The following is a 20,910-nucleotide window of genomic DNA, read 5'->3' as shown; positions in this document are numbered from 1 at the left end:
GGTGATTTTCTAATTGAATTTTCCATTTTCTATTGGAATTTTATCCTAAATAAAAGTTTGCACAGGTAGCTGCAGATTTCGTGCTCACAGTGGAAGCACAGAGGTTAAAGCATATATTGATGTCAGTGAGAATTGGATTGGGGTCAGAGGAAGTGCTGAAGCTCAGTACCTATAGCTTCTGCTAAAGGCAGCTGTGAGAATACTCTGCAGCCTGCATATACATGAATCAGAAAGGGACCACAAAGTGCAATCCATTTTTAAGTAGAGCTCCTTATTGATTTCAGTGGGGGAGACCTTTGAAAAATCAATGACATGAAGCAGCTTTAGGATGCAATGGCATGTGTTCTAGGGTGTTAAAGTGATTGCCCTGTGAACTAATCAAGCCGGTAGCAATCATGGTTGCAAAGTTCCAAGGCACGAAGAAAAGGTGTCAGAGGTTTGAGAAGCAGCAAATTTGCTATTCGTATTCCAGACTTGGCTTCTTGATATGGGGGAAAAAAAGTGCTGCCTCCCAAATGCTGCCTGCGTAAAATAGATAAACAGAAATTAAGTTGTGCAAATCAGTGATTCTTTTTATGTAGGGAATGAAATGATTAATGATGCTAGTATTTCCATGGGCTTGGCTGAATTTGACAGAATTAACACTCATCGAGCTAGAACAATAGCAAAGGATTTTAACTGTCCTGCTCAAGTTCTGCAGACTCGTACTGAAGTCAGAATTTAGCCATGGCTATGTTGCTCAGTCTTCAGTACAAGATTAAATAAATATATATTTAACCTGGATACTCGTTTGAAAATATAGGAGGAGGGTTTGTTTACACAGAGAATTTACAGTGCACAGCGTGAATTTATAGCCTATCACATACCCCATTAAACCTTAGTGTGGACACTTAGTAAGTGTGAGGTAACATGATGCCACTTTGCTGTGCTATTTTATGCTTAATTACCACAAACACTGATCTTTGAGGGAAGTGTGGCATAACGAATGCTTTCTGATTGAAGGCTTGAGCTTTCTCAGTGTAGGCAAGTTCATAGGTCCCAAAGAGCAAGAGCTCTGCTTCAGAAAGGTGCTGTTGTGCTCTTCTGGGCTGTAAATGATAAATTTCAAGATGAAATGGAAATTTTTATATTGGGTAAAACTAATCATAGGCTAAAACATTTACTTAAAAATTGCCCTTGTAAAAATATTTCAATTTGAAGTTTAATAGTTTGCTGAATTATTTATGCTATTATATGTATGCGGTTATTATAAAGGTGTTCTGTATTGCTCTAATTTATTTTCCTTTCCATTTGGGAGTGTACGGTAGCAATAGAAACATATCTTATTAGGGAAACAGAGCTACAGTATAATTAAAGCTATGTAGGCACACTGTATCATCAAGCCCTGAAAACACTGCATGAAATTTTAGAAAGAAAACTAGAAAAAATTGTAGTAGCAAGCTCTGCTGAAGGGAGTGTTAAAGAAATTGAGCTACAGTATAATTAAAGCTGTGTAGGCACACTGTATCACCGAGCCATGAAAACACTGCATGAAATTTTGGAAGGAAAAACAGAAAAAAAAAATTCTAGTAGCAAACTCTGCTGAAGTCATGAATCATTTCCCCAGGGAAGGTGTAGAAAGACCATGACTGGTATAATTTAAACATGCGCTGGTGTATCCAAGCGAGATTAGATAGAAGAAATTTTTGTATTTAAAAAGGCAGTTAAGGTGATATCTGCTCTAATGATTATGGCTGCAAATAGAAGTTGTTAGTAGAACTGTAAAATTTGCTTTGTTCGGGCAAATTACAGTTGTGATGGAAAAAGCAGTTTTGCCAGCGAAGTTGTGTACTAGGAGTACTTTGTTCTGTGTACTAGTTTTTCTCCATGAAATCCTGTGCATAGGAAAGATACAAGAAATGCTTTCAATTACTATAATTTATATAAATAAATAAAATACTACTCACAACCTCTTGGATCAAGGCCATTCAGTTGCTTTACAAAGATGAATACCTACCACCAGGGAGGCTGTAGCTGGACAAACCAATAAGGAGATGTCACCTGCCCAGGGCTTTCCTTCATACATACCTGTTGGTGTTTTCATGTGTATATAAGCTTTGTGTAAAATAAGTCCCCCCTGAGCCTTCTGCCCCCCAAAAAAACAAAGCTCAAGAACGCCGTTTCCCTGTCCCACACTCACTAGACAAACGCCTTCTTTAGATTATCCAAGTCGTGCACTGTCTGTTTTGCTGGGAATCGTATCTTTTGTAAGTTAATAGAATACAATTTAGGTGCTTTTAATTAAGAGGTTAATTTGTCTAATAATTCTCTTTAATGGATTGGAGTATAGCAGGCAACCCAATAACTGTTAACCATCACTATTATAACAGTAAGATGTGAGTTATTCTGGTGCTGCTGCCCAGAGCCAGTTCTCCAGTGAGTGAAGTGCTGGGGCTGCATCCTGCAGGCCGTGATGTGTGTGTGTCCCGTTTCTTTTTGGTGGTGCTGCTAAGCCCAGACTCTATGTGCTGTTCTGCAAATTTGTTTGCAGAAAGTTCTTATTTCTACAAAGTGATTCCTGCTAGATTTCTGGTTGAAATTTCTTACTGCTGTAAAATCTCAAATATTTTACATGGACGTTTTTCTGTAATAAGAGAACTGGTGGCTGTAGTGTTTGTTCATTGCTATGCTCTTAGGATCCCAAGTTCCTTCTCAAACAGCTTTCCTGTTAGCATTTCCTCTCCCCTTGTTCTTTCCCTAGTTGAAGCCTTGTTTCACAGACTGCTTCTGTCCAAAGAAACAAAAAAAACCCTGACCAGCCTTTTTTGTTTCTTTTGACACAACACAGTATGTCTGTCTGTGCCTATGAGAGAACTATATTGAAATAGCTCTCTTTGTGAATTCCTCATTGCTATTCATTGGTGGAGATTGTCACGTAAGGGGCAGATTAGAACTCAGTCAACCAGAGCAGCAACGAGAAGAGCCAGGCCCAAGACAGATTTCACCATAAGGTCTGAGAAGCAGTTTATTTGGACTTTGTTACAATTAACATGCATTTATTTTTGCGCAACTTTACTCTTTTGTCTGTAGAAACTGAATTATGCCTGATTTATTCCCTCGGGTCATTTATTCCAGAATTAATCTTTCATTCTACCTCCTGACTTTCATCTTTGGATGTATCTTTGCATAGTTTTGTTAAATTTAGTAACTTCTGAGCACAGACTTTACTTCTGTTAGTTTAAAGAAAATGTTTTTTTTCACGTGGCGATTCCATGCCTTCTGAGATTGAATCAGTGCAAAGAAAAGATCACATTTCTGGTAATTTAGCTGAAACATAAGAAACAGTGTTTATGCTGGCATCAAGAAGGCAGACAGTACCTGGTGAAGCATAAAATCTGCTGGGGCAAAATTACTCTTTGAAAGTGTTCTAAAATATTTGAACCAGCAAAGTGAGTTTGTACTGGCTCTGCACTTCGTGCCATGTGGTTGCAGCGTTTTACATGGTGGTAGCTTAAAACTGGATATGCTGCTTCATGGAACCATGCCTTTGTGAAATAGATTCTGTTCTGTATGTTATCCAGCAAAAACAGGTCCTAAATTTGCAACCACTGACCCAGAGAAGTTCTGTGCTAAATGTTTTATGACAAAACAAGTCCAAGATTTACTGAGCTAACTAGAGGACCTAATATCCAAGAGCCTACTTTCACTTGCATTTCCTGTAAGCTTAGATTACAAACAGGGAGAATAAACAAAGCATTTGCAAACTATTGTGCTGTGTGCATCTTTCAGAAATGAACTTACCCTCTCTGACAAGTATCCATGAAACAATCTTGAGCCATTTCAGGGCTCATGCATAAAACAGGGGGCCTAAAGTTGTGTGCCTAAATAATTACTATTATTTCTAAGAGCTTCATGTTAGGTTTCTGTGTTCTAAAATGTTTGGCTGCAATATCCAGTTTTAGAACATGCAACTATTGACTGCTGATAACAAACCAGATTAACTTTTTTCTTCCTTTCCTTTAGCAGTCTTAATATTGCCTTCTTCTGATTTTGTTTGTTTTTATTCCAGATTGGGAACAAAACAGTATCATAAATGATCTATGATAAGTAATTATCTATGATAAATAATTTGTACAACAAACTAAGGAGAACATGGGAAACAAGTGCAAGTGTGAGCAGAAGAGGCTGTAATATGTTGTTAACTAACTGTCTTCTTTTTCTTCTCTCTTATAGTTGGTTCTGCTTGAGGCTGCTGTCCTACTTTGTCAATACTTTTCTAGTCTTTGCGGGTGATGTCACAGCATCTTTGACATTCAGACCCCAGTAATCCACTAGGTGTGTATCTTGCTTGTTTTTCGCTGCATGCTTTCTGATACAGCATGGGGGATAACAGTCATTTTGTGCTGCTCATCTTTTGTACTTCAGGGTGAAATATAATTAGCATGTGCTATGCTTCGTTTCCACAGATTATTTTACTCCCACGTTTGCTTTTCTTCTGATGGCTTTCCTCCCTGTAGAAGCACAAAGCCACTGTTCCCATGCATGCTCACAGGCTTTAATTTTGCTCCTACAGCTGCCAGTTTGCTGTATGTACAAGCTTCTTGTTGCTCATCATAGTACCATCTCTAGTTAGCAGGACCTAGTAGACTTGAATTGGGCTGGGAGAGAGCAAGAGCTGTGCTCACTATTCAGACTATGGGACCTGAGAAATTTATTGTGTGCCTTGAGAGAAACTTCCCTTCCCTCTGAAAGAAGGCTCTGTGATGTTCTGTGGCTGACTGGTGGACACTGCTCATCTCTTCAAATCCAGCTCACTCAAGAACCTGATTGTCTTACAAAGGCAGAATGCTTTGAGAAGTGCAGCGGATCTGGAGGTTCTCTAAAACTCAGTCTCCTTAATCACAAGGGCTTTCTGACAGCTCTTGACCATCAGCTACATCCTATATTATCAAAATTAGTGTGCTGAGCTACTCACTTTTTTGCAGAGGACCAAGTAACCCTAATGTTTCTAAGAGCCTTCAAACCTGGTCATGAGTTTGGGTATTAGCTGCGCATAGGCCCCCATTTTGGCCTCTTTGCACAGGGGTGGTGTTCATCCCTACTGAGCACTAAAGCCCTGTTGACCTACAGGAGGCCATTTGATGCATTAGTTCTTTATATGAATGGTCAGAAAAAATAGATCATCTTACTTTGCTCTCAGTCTAATGCAACACAATATATTTAGAGTCACATAGGCAGAAGGGAGAAGATTTGCTGCTGTCAGCGTAGCCTTTGACACCATGTAGACAAGTGTTTGCTGTGTTTAGAAGTGCAGCCTAAGGAATAATCTTTACCTGGCTGCTATAGGTCTAATATTTTCATTTAGTTGTAGGCTTTTCAATGCACTTTAATTTAGTTACAAATGGTAGCAAATTGCAAGTGGCAGCATGAATAAGTAACTCATGAGTCAGTACTTTTGTTTTCTTCCTCTGGTCTAGACTGCTGATAATGTAAATTGTCGAAACCCTGGGTAAATAATTGGGAGTGCAATCAACAGCAAGCAAGCATTTATCTGTTAATAAATCATTTGAAATGCAGAAGTCGGTCTTTGTCCAACTGTTCTTAAAAGGCAGTTACTGGTTCTGCTGCTGTTTCTGCATAGGAATTAGGATTTTAATGGTCACTAATTGTACATCTGAAAATTTATACAGTTTATTTTCTGCCTATGTTTTTCATTTCACAGAGGAAAGAACCACAATATTTATGGTTGTAAGGAGGTTAACATTATATTTTCTGCATGGAGATCTCTATAGCTCTCTAGAGAGCTGTACCATTTATAGAACCCAAATTTTCTAGGATCTCTCATGTGTGGCATCAAGTTCTTATACCTCATTAAGAATTTTCAGAATGGGATCTTTGTCTCATTCTCAGAATGTGACTTGAAAGTTATACATCAGCTAAGTCATCAACTGTAGCTTTTATTATTCAAGCTGTTACTGCTTCAGAATCAGTATTACAGGAGGTGTTTGTCAGTTTTACATGCTGCTGTTGCTAATACTCTTTCCTGGAACAGAAACTTGCAATATATATTCTGAAAGGAGTGTGTTTTTCTGAATTTAGTTATTGTGGTTTACATCCTGCCATCTTCTTTCTACATTCCGAATTGATTCACGTTTTGAGTTAGTACATGGAAATATCCAGCTGCTTGGGTTCCCAAAAGATAACAGCTATCCCTTCTCATAGTCACAGGTGAGAGAAAGTTGTTTTAACTGCAGACAATGAATTGCCTGAATAATCTGAAGGTACGACAAAAGAGGTTTGCAGTTACATATTGTCAGGTGAGGTTCGATTATTTTCTTTTTTTTTAAGTGGGAGTTCTTCTAAATCCTTACACTGAACTTTAACCGAAGGCAGATTAATTTATAGTGTTTTTTTTCTTTTGAGGTGAAACTCTGGTCTCCATAAAGAAACACAGTAGATGGGTACAGCACACATGACTGGCTCTGCAGTGATAACTTTCTATTAGAGCTCAGTTCTGACCTTCTCTTGAGGTGAAAAACCTGGAGGAATGCTGAGAACTTCTATGCTTTGCTTTTATTTCTTTCTGTTGTGTATATACGGGCTTACCACTGTGAAATATAAGCTATTTTTTTTTGACCTGTGGATTTTTTTTTCTCTTGAGGGAAATTCTATTAGCCAAATCCACTACTTATTAGGATTTCCAGAGGGGTCTTCTGATCAGTTCACTTACAACAGAAGCATTTCATCCTGCTTTGGAGCTTTGTCAAAGGTTCACCTGGTACAAATACATCCAAGATAAAATTTAAGCTCAAGGATTGCTACACTGCACGTTGGAGGAGTACTGTACTGCAGTGCTTATAAGAGATTGGCATAGTAAAGGCTGGAGAAAACAATAGAGATCCTTTCTTACCAGATGAACTACCTACAGTAAGCAAGAGGAGGTGACCCTGCTACTGAGTAGCATTACTGAGCCCTTCTCATCTGTGCACCGGGAGCACCGCACGTGGCTGTACTGCACTGGGCCATTAGCGTTTAAGAGAACTAGAAGAATTGGGTGGTATTTTTCACTTTCTGCATGTAGGGTTTCAGTTCTCTTCAATGTAATGTTTCCCATTTAATACAGAGTCTTTGTTGATATTAAGGACTGTTGGTCTTGAGTTGATAAAACATTGGATGAAAGGACCAGTCGTTTATACCTTCCATGTCATCACAGCACCAACTATGAGACGGCTGTGGAGTTCGGGCTGTTCCTGATGCTGGCATGGCCTCTTGGCTCAGCTGGGGAGAACACGTGGATACATCCTCTGAGTTTGGAACTGAGAAAGCGAGAGCTTTTCCCACTGTCAGGCTGAGAATGGACCCAGCACCCTCGTCTGCTCAGAGCTAGGCCTTGAAAGTACAAGCCACTTCAAGCTCTTAAATTTTATTCAGTACATTGTGATGTGCTGGAAAAGAAAAAAAAAACAAATGCAAGCTTTAGTAAAGAAGTTGGACTTCTGGGGGTAATAGCTAAAGTCATTTCTTTTTGATTTGAATCCGAGAATGATTCCACCTCTAGTATGTTCACATTTTATAGAGAGGTAGTCATGACTGTCTAGACTTCTGCAGTGATTTGTACCTTTGATCCTTTAGGATCTTTTTCCCTCTAATTCTGTCATCTAACTTAGTTAGCCAAGCTAGTTTGGCCTCTGAGGGCTCCACGGATAGTTGGCTGAGGAAGGTGGCCTCGTGCAGAGAGAGACTGAGGAAACCTGAGGTCCTGCTCTGCCGTGCTTCTCAGGAGCATCTCTCTGTTAATTAATCCCTGGCCCATTCTGATACATTCTCCTTGGGCCTGGAGCTTCCCTTCATCTGAGGTGAGTTTGGGTCAGTGTGGCAGTCAGGCTGTTCCTCTGCTGAAGTGTGAAGGCCATGATAGTTAGTAGTCAGGTAGCTGTCCTTTGGAATATGTTTAGAAAGGTCCCCCACCCCAGCCCTCACATGTGTTTTTCCCAAAATTCGACTCGTGCCTGGGGCTGCAAAGTCATCCCCTTCGGTCTGGGAGCATGTCTGCGCTCCAGAGAGGAAGGACAACAAACTGAGCTGCCTCCATCTGTGCAAAGCAGGGAAGCACAAAAGCAGAAACACGCAAGTAGGCTGCACGTGAGCCAGCTTAGATCTAGAAAGCCTGGCTGTGTTTGTGTGTAGCTGTGCCAGGGCTAAATCATGCTGAGATGTAGCAGGTGAGTCACGCAGTACCATCCTGCACCGCATGGACTTCTTGAGTTACGCTGTCCTTCTAGATTGTGGTGATTCTCTGTTGCAGAAAGCATAACACACTGATGGTTTTGTGGTCTCTTGATAAACTGGCATTGCAAAATAAGATTCTCAGTGGCAGACCTCTGAAGTTGACAGCTTGGTCTGTGTTTGACTAGGATGTGGCGTCTGGAAAATCCTGTGGTGGTTTTTGGTTTCCTTTCAGATTCTCAATAGGAATTTAGTCAAAGCTTAAATAAGAAAAGTCTTTATATTGCGTAACACTTGCTTACTGGTCTGAAAGCATGAAAGGCTAAATCATGGTGGTAAATAAACACTGTGAAATTAATACATAGTAGTCTTTGCAACATGGTTTCTTACCACCCTGATTCCTTTCAAAAGCAAGTGCTTAGGAGTAAACATTGAACCACAGAGCTTATAGCAGGTTATTTCCTATGAAATCAAATTATATATCGTGGGTTTGGGGTCTGGTACTGCTTCTTCAGCATCTTTTGGGCATTTTGGATTATTTCGACCAAATATGACAAAAAAGGGAGACATCAGGGTTACTTCTGAGTAACCCTGACAGAAACCATGAAACCATGTTTCTGTCAAACTGAAAATACGCAGCTTAATGTCTACTAACACCTCTCTTTTGGGAACACCACAGCATGTATATAATAGTATCATTAACTGCCAAAGAATCAACACAGGAGAAAGACCTGCTAAATAATGTGCCAGTCGTGGAAAATGAATCAATTCAGAGTATGCACCGAATGACAAAATGCAAAGCTTCTGGAAAGTAGGGTTTAATATCACCAGTGGTCATGGAAATCCTGTGTAATAGATGGGGAAAACAAAGAATCTCTCTGGCAGCAGGAAGTATTGCTCCTGATTTGCATATGAAGGGACAATTTCTAGGCAGTATAACTCTTAGCACAGAGTATGAACTTGTCTTGAATTACAGCAGCTGAAGAAAATTTGGCTTCTGTGCACTCAGTTCGGAGGTGCCTTAAGTAGTTTACTAGTACACAGAAGCAAACTAGTCATTTGTTTAGCTTTAGTGAAAGGATTCTGTTGAAGCCACTATTTAAGCTTATATTACATTGCTGATTTTATGCTCTCATGAAAACATTTTAACTGATGTTCAAATGATAGATCTGTGGAACCAATGAGGAGTTTTGCTGCACGCACTATACAGAGGGAAATAGGGTTTTAAATTGAATTCTTCATAACCCTACTAGAGAAGAAATGAGGGAGATGTATCCCAACTATTTGTTTTCTGATTTTTTTTTTCCTGCACTGAGAGACAATCAGTCCTGTGTGTTTTTCATTGAAGAAGTTTGATTGGGGCTTTTTCATTTACATTATTAGCAAACAGCTGCATGATGGGCTGCTTCATTGGCTACCATGCTGAAATCATCAAGCACATTTCAACTGCAATTGCACTGTCTGTATTTTAAAATATTTTCCATATTACAGTGTACTCCTGTAATTTCAAAATTAAAACTATTTTCAGTTACTATCTGCTAAATCTGGGGGACTTTTGTTTACTTGGAAGCCATGGATGCAATTGTTTTCATGTAAAGTTTGTCTTTAAAAATGCTAGACTTCACATTTATGCTGTTAAAGTAAAAAATTACAAGTGCCTATAGCAAGAAAGGTTGTGTTCGTCACCCCTCCTAAGTCATATTTTTTTAATATAATTCTTTAAAGTACATTATTATTTGCACAGTGAAATTAGCTCTGCAAGAGGGATGAAAACCTCTGTCAAGCAATTTTAGCAAAAAGATCAAAGGTATTAAACATAAATTCTATCCAAGGTGGGCATGTATTTCTTTCTTTTTTGAACAGGGAAGCATTAGATTAATTATTTTTCATTTAAAATCAAATCAGTGAAAAGAAAGGAAGTTTTTTCAAAGAGCATTGGAATTTGCTTCTTAGAATGAATGCTGTTCTAGTAGGGTGACTAACAATGTGCATTTTTATTCTTAACCTCTGACCTGTGCCCTCCCCACCCCTTTACCTAACCCTTTCCATTTGCCCATGTCAGTTAACAGGCAGGAGCATTTGAAAACAATCATGGATGACTATGATATCAGGTCTGCTGCCAGCATTTTAGCATCTGTTAAGGAGCAAGAAGCTCGTTTCGAGCGGCTTACCCGGGCACTTGAGGAAGAGCGGCGCAATGTCTCCTTGCAACTTGAGCGTGCCAATCAGCCAGCAGACCGAATGAGCATTTGCAACATTGGCAATGGTCAGCCACTGGCAACCGCCTGGCAGCAGCTTGTCCTGCAGGTAACGGCCTGCTCGTTTCACCTGTTGCTAGAGTTCACCTATTGCAGAATTTCCCATTCCTGAAAGTCAGGTGCATCGTGTTTGTCACCCACATTTCATTCCCTAGGTTGTCTTCTGATACCCCGGAGTCGGTGTGTTTCATTGATTAGTTTCAGAGCTCAGATTTCAGAGCCTTGGCTTGGATGTTGCTTTACTTCTTAGCTCGTGGGATGTTTGTGTAAATGTATGCATCCTTGAGTATTAAACCGTCAATAGAAATCTTCTCTGCCCCCTTTCAGTCTGTGCCCTTGATGTGAGTATGGTGATATTCTGGTGATTGGAAACCAATACTGAATCAAAATCTCTAGAGCAAACAAAATTTCCGTTAGAAATGGTTGGGCTTTGAACAGGGCAAACAGCATGAAAAGCAGGGATTGTCCTCCTGCAAAGTCTCCTTGTTTGTGCAGGGAGGATTTCATAATTTGTTTTCCATATTTGTTGAAATGACGGTTTTTATTTTAATGATGCAAACTTAAGCTTTGTGCTAGCTTTAGATTTCCAGATACTGTTTTGCCTGATTTGTGTTCTTTAACTGCGATGACAAACTACTTACATCTCTAAATTACTTTAACTAGCAAATTCCACTGACATGCAAGGTAAGTCGTGCAGAAGCAATAGAACCATTTGTGAAGGTCTGTTTCCTCAGAAAACACTGTTCAGTCAGAGAGACTCCAGGCTATGGGGATTCTGAAAGTTGTTTCCCAGTCGTCCTAGACTGCTTTACAGTGATACCTGCATTGAGCTGCATTCAGGCGGGCTTGGCATTCTATGAAGTTAGCATAGCTTTTCTGCCAAGCTTCTGTACGTGTAGATGCTTGAGTGTGGGACTTGATGTGAAAGGAGCAACCTGCACTGGTTAGCCTGAAAGTATGACAGTAGCTGGTAGGAGCTGTAGGTCATTATCTCCTCTTGAGTAGCAGCTGGGCTGTGGAGGGGGGAGATGTGCTTACAGCTTTTTTTATAGAAAAGGACAAGCTCACCTTCAGTTTTCTGAATGACTTTGTGCAAAGTACCTGATTAATAGCTTCAGAATGAAATTCCTTATCCACAAAACTGATGAAGCATGGGTTTTCTGCAGTTATGGCTTAAGGTCTAACCACTTCCTAGAAAACTTAATAAAAAGAGTTTAAGTTACAGGCGTCTACGTGACTCTTGTGGAGAAACAGCCCCTGGAGGTGACACCAATCTGAATCTGTGTATGCTCAGCTCCTTGTCGCTCTGGAGCAGGGCGGTGGTGAGGAGAGAAGGCTTTAGTTCATGAACGTTGTTGAGGTTTTTAGCGTAGCTTGTATACGACATAGAATGGTTGATTAGCTAAATATGCACAGTTAAGAATTAATGTAAGGTTATTTAAGGGAATTTTCATAAAATGTACTGAGGGCCGAATTCCTTCCTGACTTAGTAAAATTAATTAAACAGTGTTTAAATGAAGGAAGAAACCAGTACCTTCAGTCTTATGCAGGATATATAGTGATTACATTTTTACTGTTATATATTGAACTTCATTGTCAAAAGTACAGAGAGCAAAAGGTACAATATGCTCTGCTCTCTGCAGGGATTGCTCGTGCACTAGTCAAATACAGCTCTCTCTGAAGCTGTGTTTTGGTAAAGACTGGCTAATCACTGCCTATCACCCTATTCAACCCAATGTTGTATGCGGTATTACAAAATCCCTCCAGTAGGAGCTTTTCCATTTGGAAGTGGTGAGGGTAATTATACATAATCTAGTTATTCTGTTTAGAATTTGGGCAAGAATTGAGAATTAACTCCATCTTATGAGGGTGCTGAATAATCTTTAAAGATCTGCACAAATGGACATCAGTTTTCCATGTTGTTTGCTGGGATTGTATACAACGTAATGTTTTGGCCTTTCACAAGAAATGTCAAATCTTCAAATAAGGTCAGGGATGTTCTGTAATTGCCAAAAGACTTGGGCAGAGATTTATTTATTTTCTTAATTGTAAATTAAGAAGGTGTGAAGGATTTTTATGAAAAGCATCTTGAAGTTGTTTTACTGGGATAATTTCATTGTTGGACAATCTAAACAAATCGTAAGTGGTTTGTTCAGATATTAATTAGAAATAACAGGGATTGTTCTTTAATAAATTTTTTTCCTCCAGAGGATGGATTTCAGGGAGATACTGTCATCGGAATTAGAGGTGCTAAATGTTGCTGAAATGTCTCCCATTAATATCATTGAGAATCTTTTAGTGATAGAGCAGCTGAAGTATTTGTGTTTTCGTAGCCCTTTGTAGAAGGCAGTGCCTGCCAAACCTTCAGACTGTGCGGATGTTTTGTACCCATCTCCCCTGCCTGCAGCAGGCTGTAATTAGCTACTGCTATGTCACAGCTAGCTTTAACCAGTAATTGTTTCTGGTTAATAGCAGCAAAGTGCTGCATTTTGTTAATGCTGTTGAACAACTGGGTAAATCTGTCCTGTGTACCTTACACGGACTTTAAGCATTGCTTCAATTATCGTGTATTGCTGTGTGTATACCTAGTGACATAAATTAGGGTGCTTTAACTCCTAAACTTCTGGAAGATGCACATTGTAGTAGGAACACTGATCTAAAGCCAAAGCTGGAAATGTGGACCCCAGCCCTGTGCTTTCTAAGGAAATCTAACATATTGCAGATTTTGAAGTGGGCAAACAAAGTGCTTTTCCAGGCTAAGAACCCATAGGACAAAAGGTCATTAGTTGCTTACTAAAAACTTTTCCACTAGTCTGAAAATGTAACATGTAATGATTTTTTAACCTGAGAGCTTTTATCAGGTTAATAAAAATCTTCTAAAAACCCTTCTGTTCTTTAATTATATTCTTGACTTTGCTCCCCAGTCTGGCTTCGAGTGTTGGGAGCCACGTGGCTGGCCATCACTCTTAGTTTCTGAAGCTGAAAACCTGGCTATACTAAAAAAGAGCAGAGCTGTCTGTTAATGTGCCTGCATTTGCTTCCCTAAACTTTGCACTAAACCAATGTAAAATAAATAAATATATTTTTGTTGTTATAGTATCCCAAGCAGTGGGAGTCTTGGCAGCACAGATAGGCCAATAAGCTTTTAAGTCACTGGTGAGTAGCACCTATCATGTGTCTTCTACATATTAAAGTCTCTGGTTGATGATGGTTTTTATGAGCTTGATAAATCTTAATACTCTTCATGTGTGAGGGATTTAGTTTAATCTGCCTGGTTCTGTTTCACTTCTTTTCAAATCAGCCTTCTGCTGCTCTTCACAGTGGGAACTAAAGTTGGGCAGGGAGAAGATAGGAAAGTGCATGGGTAAGGTATGTGCTATAGGAGGCTGAATGCTCAAAGCTACAATATTATCACTGGATAGTTATTCTGAGTGTAACTTTTTAATAATAAAGAATATTGTCTTTTCTTTTATTAAAACATCAGACACATGACACTTATTAAACACAAGGCTATATCCTGAGTTGGTTTAAATTGGCATGGCTCCACGCGTTGTAGAGAAGCTCTGTCAAATCTGGTCAGCTGGGAAGCTGAACAAAAATGTTTGCATTCAAAGACTGTTTCCCCATTGGTACACATTGACAATTTCCATTCCTGTTAACGTTTCATAACCAAAATAAAGTACAGCATCCAATAAACCTGTTTTGCCAACAAATACAATAAAATTCTGCTTTCAGTGATCTTGAAGTGATATCTAATGATTTGAGAGGTGTTCCCAATCACTGTTTAAAAAATAGATAAATAAATAAAAGTAGTTGTTATCCCCCTTCCTGTAGGTAGGAAACCTGTGGGTGTTACCAGATCTTACATGGTATTAACAACAGAAATCAGACCCTTGCAATCTGGTGCAGAGTCTTTTCAAACTGACCCTTATGCCTGTAAGACCTACTATAAGTTCATCTGACAAGTCTTTGCACTGACAAAATTATCCAATAATTTTAAAATGTATTCATTTGACTGTTATTCCCCCCCCCCCCTTTTTTTTTTTAAGATAACAGGGTATATTTGTCTTAGTAGGTACTTCAGTAGGTACTTGATAAGGTTACACCCAAAATTGAGGTTCTCTGTGTGCATGTATTAGTATAATATAGATTTTAACATGTTTATTACAAAGCTAGTTATTAAAACAAAAAAAAGTCAGCATAAATTTGCCTAGGTGTACGTTTTTTTAGAATTATATATTTTTTTAAACTTAGTGGTGTTAAGCTGATCGTCTTGTTGCAAGTTTCACAGAACTCTGCTGTACTTTTTGGAGGAACTTTTACACTTACCAGTAGAGCCCGCTGGAAGAAAGCTGCATTACAGTGGTGCCCCAGAAGTGGCAAAGGCTGCTGAGGAGTCAATAGCGGCTGAACGATGGCTGTAGGTTTTTGATATGCATTCTTAGAGGGTCTGTCAGTCAACAGCACGTGTCAAGAGACCGTGGACAGTAACTCCAAGTTGTATCAGTTTAAGAAATTTTAAATCAGTGACCATTTTCTTTCCCTAAGAGGAGTGTTTAAGGAGCTTATGTTGTTTCCAAGAGTGAAATACAAGCTTTGGATCATGTTTTGACTTCAAACATCAATCCAGCCAGCTTCACTGATAAATTTCTGACTCAGGCCAGCAGCTTCAAAGGTTTCATCCTGTCAATCTGATGTGCTTTTTCACACCGCATAAGAATCAGGCTTGCTGAGATTCTTAGTGGTTGTGTGTGTGTTGTATGGGCTGAAACATCTAATAAGCAGACCAAGCTGAATCAGCGTGATGTGATACTGGTGAGTATAGCTTAATATCTCATATTTCTCTAGCTATTAGGCCTAGTAATGTACATTATTATACAAGCTTCTCATTTGTCACTTGTAAAGCCAGCCAGCCCTGGGTGTGACTGTGCAATTGCAGTAGTTAATAGGGCATGAATATGGTGTTGGAGGCAGATCTGAGCTTGTTTGTACTTTGTAATAGTGTGCACAATTATTTGGTCCCTTAGATGTGACTGAGACAGATTTGTCCAAAATAGGGCTTGTGGGTATGACATTTATAAAAGCTTACTCATAATTCACCAAAGGCTGCTCTGCAGTTTTCTGGTACTAACTTGACCATTTCAGTACAGATTATTTTTTTGTTTTGTTCTGTTTGTTTTTAAAATTTCGGTTCTTTAAACAGAAATAACATAAGTAGTATGATGCCTGGTGAAGTCAGATATACCATTACAAGTGCATCTTGTGTAAGTCGTGTTAGTGGCTTGTGCCCTTTAGAGATGGGCGTCCTCCAAGTGGTGAAGTTAGAATGATGCAAAAGCTGTTCTTTCTGAACTAAGGAAACACACAATAAAATACAGTTTAAATACAGACCAGGAGAAAACAATTTAAATAATTCAAGTGTTGAGGTTTTTGAATCAGTCTCTTTTATTGCTGCCTAGATTATGTGTTCATTTTGAGGTATGGTAATAAACACAGGCTAAAAATTATCTATCTTGTTTAATTAGTGTCCTAACTCTATCACTGACAAACGCTTTTTCATATGTTTCTCCCATACATATATATGTGTATGGTATATCTATGACCATGATTCTTCATGAATTGATGCATAGTTTTGGTGCAGATGCTCCTTAACTTTGTGTTAGCCAAGGTATTAACTAAACAGAGGTGAAAGGAAGGCAGGCAGTGGGGAAAGAGTGGGAATGAGCAAACTTGAAAGAAATTGCATACTGTTTTATTTTGTTTTGTTTTGTTTTGTTTCTGTTAACACCCTTGTGAGGAGAAAAACCCACAGACATCCTTCCAATAAATAATACCCCAGAAGGACATCTTGAAATGCCAATAATCCACCAAGTTAATAATAATACAAAATTGGGCTTTCTTCACTTTGCAAATGTGTTTATAGCTGTTCAAGGAAAATCAAGTTAAGGAACAAAGCTGCAGAATATTTTCATAGTTAAGATTTGGATCCTTTATATTTCAACTTACTTTCCAGAAAAATAGCATCTCTTTTAAAACTGACAAACACATTTTCCTTTATTTATATATATATATTTATTATTTTTAGAGTTATTTCTTAGCCGTAACTAAGCACCAGTATTCTTCAATCTGTATGTTAATCTGAGGTACCTGTGACTTCTGCCAAAAATGACAGTTTGTGAATTGAGGGTCAGTTTCCAGTAAAAGGTGAACTATAAAGGACACCAGAACACATGGTGAGAATGAAGGAAAATACAAGATTAGCTCAAGTTGCATTTCTAAGAAAATACCGTCAAGTTAACCATTCTAAGTTACAGTTTGGGCAACAATAACTCTTCTGTCTGTATTTTATTAGATTTATTTGAGATTCTTTGCTCCACACTGACATAGTGTGGTCTGTTAGAACATAAAGACTATTTCCAGTGCTTTGACAGTAAGAACATGGGTGCGTTAGTATTGTACGTATGTTAGAATATATGCAGAGAAGAAAGAAAAATGGGATATGAGCAGCACTGAGTGCTCAGCTTCCCCCCCCCCCCGCATACAGAATGCAGTTTCATCTCTGCTTAAACTTCTATTTAATTACTTGGTTTGTAGTGCCTCTTGGCTGTAGAGCATTTTTTCCTTGGTTATATAATATATTTGTGCTCATGTTAAGGGACTGACAGCATGGAAGATGACATGCATTGCTTGCCTTACAGGTAAGGTCAGGTACAGACAACAAGGCTGTAGGTTCATGACAGCTCCCTGCTATTTCCCGATACGATGCCAAATACCTGGAAAAAAATCGTCAGTAGTTAACCTGTGCACATTCCACTTGTACTGGTACTGAGCAGATCGCAAATGTGAAAGACTTCCTAGGGATAGTCCTAATTCTTTTATAAATCCATCCGAGACCATTGAAATGTAAATTCTGATGTGGGGGTGTGGTATGGATGGGACAGACCTCGGTGTCAGAGCTGTGCCACGACTGTTCCCCAGCCAGCTGCTGGTGCCCCATCTCTTTGCTCCTCTAGCTCTGTAATTCAGCTCCTGTTTTCTTTTGGCCTGCAGATCACTGTGCAGTTATGCATGCACTAGCTATGCCGTTAGCCTGATCCTGTAAATTCAGTACGTATGAGTGGTCTTACTGAACTTCTAGGAATGACCAGGGTCAGGTTTCAGGTTCTGCCTATGTGCAACTATTCAAAGGATGCAGGGGGTGGGGACTTGGGAATATGATTCCCATGGGAGAATGAGTCTTTGAGTTCTTGGGTCAGAATTCAGTGTGAGTTGAGGGGGAATCGCTGTACCTGTGAATCCCAGCACAGTTAGGAACCAGGAGCCTTTACTCAGCTGCCTTCCAGGGGAGCATGGTTCTTGCCATGCATGAGGCATGGTTCTAACCCAGCTTCTGCTGTGCTGGGAACAATATCATCAAGTTTAGCTTGGAGGTCAGAGCTTTTGTCTCCTTTATTTATTTATTTATTTATTTATTTATTTATATTATATGGACGTTGTGCCGTCTCTGTGAAAGCAGCAGCTCCAGGTTTACAGTGAGAGTCAGGATCTTTTGTTGATAGCTCAGCAACAGTAGAAACTGGGAGCATCAGAGGCTGCTTCTCAGAGGCAAAGTACTGCTGGTCGCTTACGACAATGTTGCTAAGCCAGCCTGCATCTTACAGGAATTCAGCCAGAGCACTAGCTCTCTTGGAATTAGTGCAGGTGTTCTAAAGAAAGAGCTTCCAAAGTGACAGTAAAACTACTGCGCTCCTGTGAGCTCAAGAAGCTCCTGCTGTTTGCCTTTCTGCTGGGATTAGCCAAATTCCAAGAGAAGTCATAGAACTGCTTCCACTATTGCAGGAGGAATGTGATGGGACAAGGCTACAAAAGAAAAGGGGTTATGCAGCCTTCGTCATGGTGTATATCAGTTGGAAGTCTCGGAAAGATGGAATCAAGTAGTATTTCTGTGAGAATTTATAATTCCTGGTTCTTCTTTTTCTCATTATAGCTTCTCCCTTATGATTGCTCTTCAGTCTTCATGTGTAAGGCCTTAGATGGCAAAAACATGGATATAAAAGTGAATGGGAATATTAGCATAAATTTCAGCTACAGCTAAGAAGATTTGACCAAATCCATCAGAACCTGTGATGTTCCTTCCCGAAGGGATTTGGTAAGGGAACACCTAAACCCCACTTATTAGAGTTATTTGAGACTCAGCTCTGTTGGCATGCAGCAAAATCCACTCAAAAGCTGATGCATTATCTGAGAAGCGTTTGTTTAAAACTTTGTCTGTAAAGCTAATTTAAAAAGTAGATCCCAAAGGAATCATTTGAAAATTAAAACAGGGAACCAAGCAACTGAGAAACTCGTCTGTCTGGTGAGGAAGGAATTATTTTATTATTTCCAACAGAATGATTTTTTTTCAAAAATCAATTTCATATTATTTTATAGTTTTACATGTGTGGTTGAAAATGCGTTAGCTCAAAGATGCATGCCTTTGCAGAACACCTCTTTCTTCTCTCTATAGTCAACAGTAGCCCACCTTCACGTCTCACACTTCCTCTCTGAAGTGCGTGCTCTGAAACTTTGTATGGGAACTGCAAAATTCCAAAGTGCCATCTAATGTCTGTCAGCAGGAGAGCAACTGCCTTATGCTAATGATTACAATAGTGCAAAGCAATGACCACATTTTCCCTAATCATCTCAGAAATATTTTTGCAGTTTCATTTGACTTGGAAAGCCTCACCTTCTTTTGTTTTGTGTGAATTTTTATTGAATGAGGTTTTGGAAGCAACTGAAAGGCAAAGATTTTCTTACTTTGTTTGCCAAGAAGTGTGCAAGTGAGAATAATTTTCCACACCTTTTGGGCCTGGAATTTTGCAAGGTTTAAATCAAAATCATTTAATTTTAATGACAAATTCAGTTTCATAATAATTTTCCTTAATTTTCCATTGCTCTACCAACAGGACTATGTTTTTTTCTAGTAGTACATACAAGAGAAACACTAAAAAAAAAATCAGCTTGCCTTGTGCACCTTTGTAGGTAAAGGGGCATCTCAGTTTTTCTTTGCACGATGTGTCTGACTGTTGCAAGCTCAGTCAGTATAACGTCAGGTAATTATTAAATATGTCTTTAAAAGGCAGGAATATTCAAATGTAAACATTAAAACATTAAAGAGTAATATCAGGCTTGACAGGATTTTTTAGAAATACAACTTTCTAGTCACATTTAACACATTTGCTTCTTGCTAATTAACATGAAAAGCATCTTACCTTCTAAGTTGTGATTTATTTTTCATGTTCTGCTGCTGGTTTATTTCTCAGCTCAGACAGCAGAACATGATTAATTGTGCTGGCTTCTTAAGATTTTTATTTCTTCTACATTTCAGTTCCCAAACATACTACTGTACTAGTTCAGCTAGGAAAAAAAAAGGTTTTAAATCCTCACAAAACCCTTTTGCACTCTCTCAATTTTATGAAAAGATTTTGTTACTAACACAGGCCTTGATCCTACACGTATGAGCAAGGCAGACCTTTATCCCTACAAGACATGATACTGTAGTCAGCCAGTCTTCATAAGCTGCTACCATTGCTGCTCCACATGTAGCAGTAAGAATGTTTTGGAGAAACTTTAAAAGCAACTTGCAAGCCAACTGGTAATTTCTTCTTCTTCCCCTGAGCCCCTTGAGCTTTGGACCTGACGAGGCTTTTAAAACCACAAATTCTCTACAATTCGATTTCTGCTGTCTCCGGTATCTATAAGCTCTGTGAATTAACGCTGAAAGAGTACAAGAATGAATGTTGGATTATGATGACATTGATAAATTACTGAGCCTTTTGCTAGTTTAGGCCCATCCCGTTAATGGTTCAAATTATGCTCTTGTTCGCTTTGTCACAACTGTGGAGTAATTCACTGAAGTCATCGGTGTGACTGAGAACAGAATGGCCAAAGATGGCCACAGGCTGCCTGAGGCTGAGTGCCAGCTATAATTATGGCCTTTGATATAAGTGAATGTTAGAATTTATGCTTTATATATACATATATATGTATAAAAGCTGCTTCCCTTTTTAAGCTACCAAATTACTATCTGAAAAGGATATTTTTAAGGTTACTGTCCGAGTTCAGTTTAGGGACTTAAGCTAAAATGTATCTTCAGCTGCTGGCAGAGTGGCATTTTTAGAATTCTGTCATGAAGGATTGAGAAGAACTATACTCTCCTTGGTTCTAACCCATCTCAATTAGCTCTTCTTTCTTCTTACAATCTTATTTTACATATATTTCAAATACAAGAAGCTTCCTTTGGAATAAGGTCTCTTTGTATTTGACATTTTAATTCTCTCTTCAGAAAAAAACAAAAAACAAAAAAAAAACAAAAAACAACAACAAACAAATCTTCAGGTTTTGGTTTGAGGAAGATCATAATTAAGTCAAAAAGTATCATAAAAAGGGTTGACTGTACAGACATTTA

General features: G+C 38.9%; 1 protein-coding gene across 19 annotated transcripts in view; it reads left to right on the top strand.

Moving 5' to 3' along the window:
• Positions 1–20,910, top strand: part of ARVCF (ARVCF delta catenin family member) — a 270,629-nt gene that overhangs the window by 97,049 nt on the left and 152,670 nt on the right. For 10 of the 19 annotated variants that reach the window (XM_068701183.1, XM_068701187.1, XM_068701180.1 and 7 more), the window contains 2 exons: positions 4,213–4,314; positions 10,268–10,512. The exons of 6 other annotated variants lie outside the window; for them this stretch is intronic. In XM_068701183.1, coding sequence (XP_068557284.1) covers positions 10,297–10,512 — 216 coding nt within the window. In that variant the 5' untranslated portion in view covers positions 4,213–4,314; positions 10,268–10,296. The remainder of the gene's footprint in view (positions 1–4,212; positions 4,315–10,267; positions 10,513–20,910) is intronic. 3 more of the 19 variants (XM_068701191.1, XM_068701197.1, XM_068701195.1) reach the window with 1 other exon arrangement.

Source organism: Anas acuta, chromosome 17 (genome assembly GCF_963932015.1).
Source record: "Anas acuta chromosome 17, bAnaAcu1.1, whole genome shotgun sequence".
Lineage (NCBI taxonomy): Eukaryota > Metazoa > Chordata > Aves > Anseriformes > Anatidae > Anas > Anas acuta.
The sequence above is the reverse complement of the archived record's forward strand: the minus strand, read 5'-3'. Positions and strand labels throughout refer to the sequence as shown.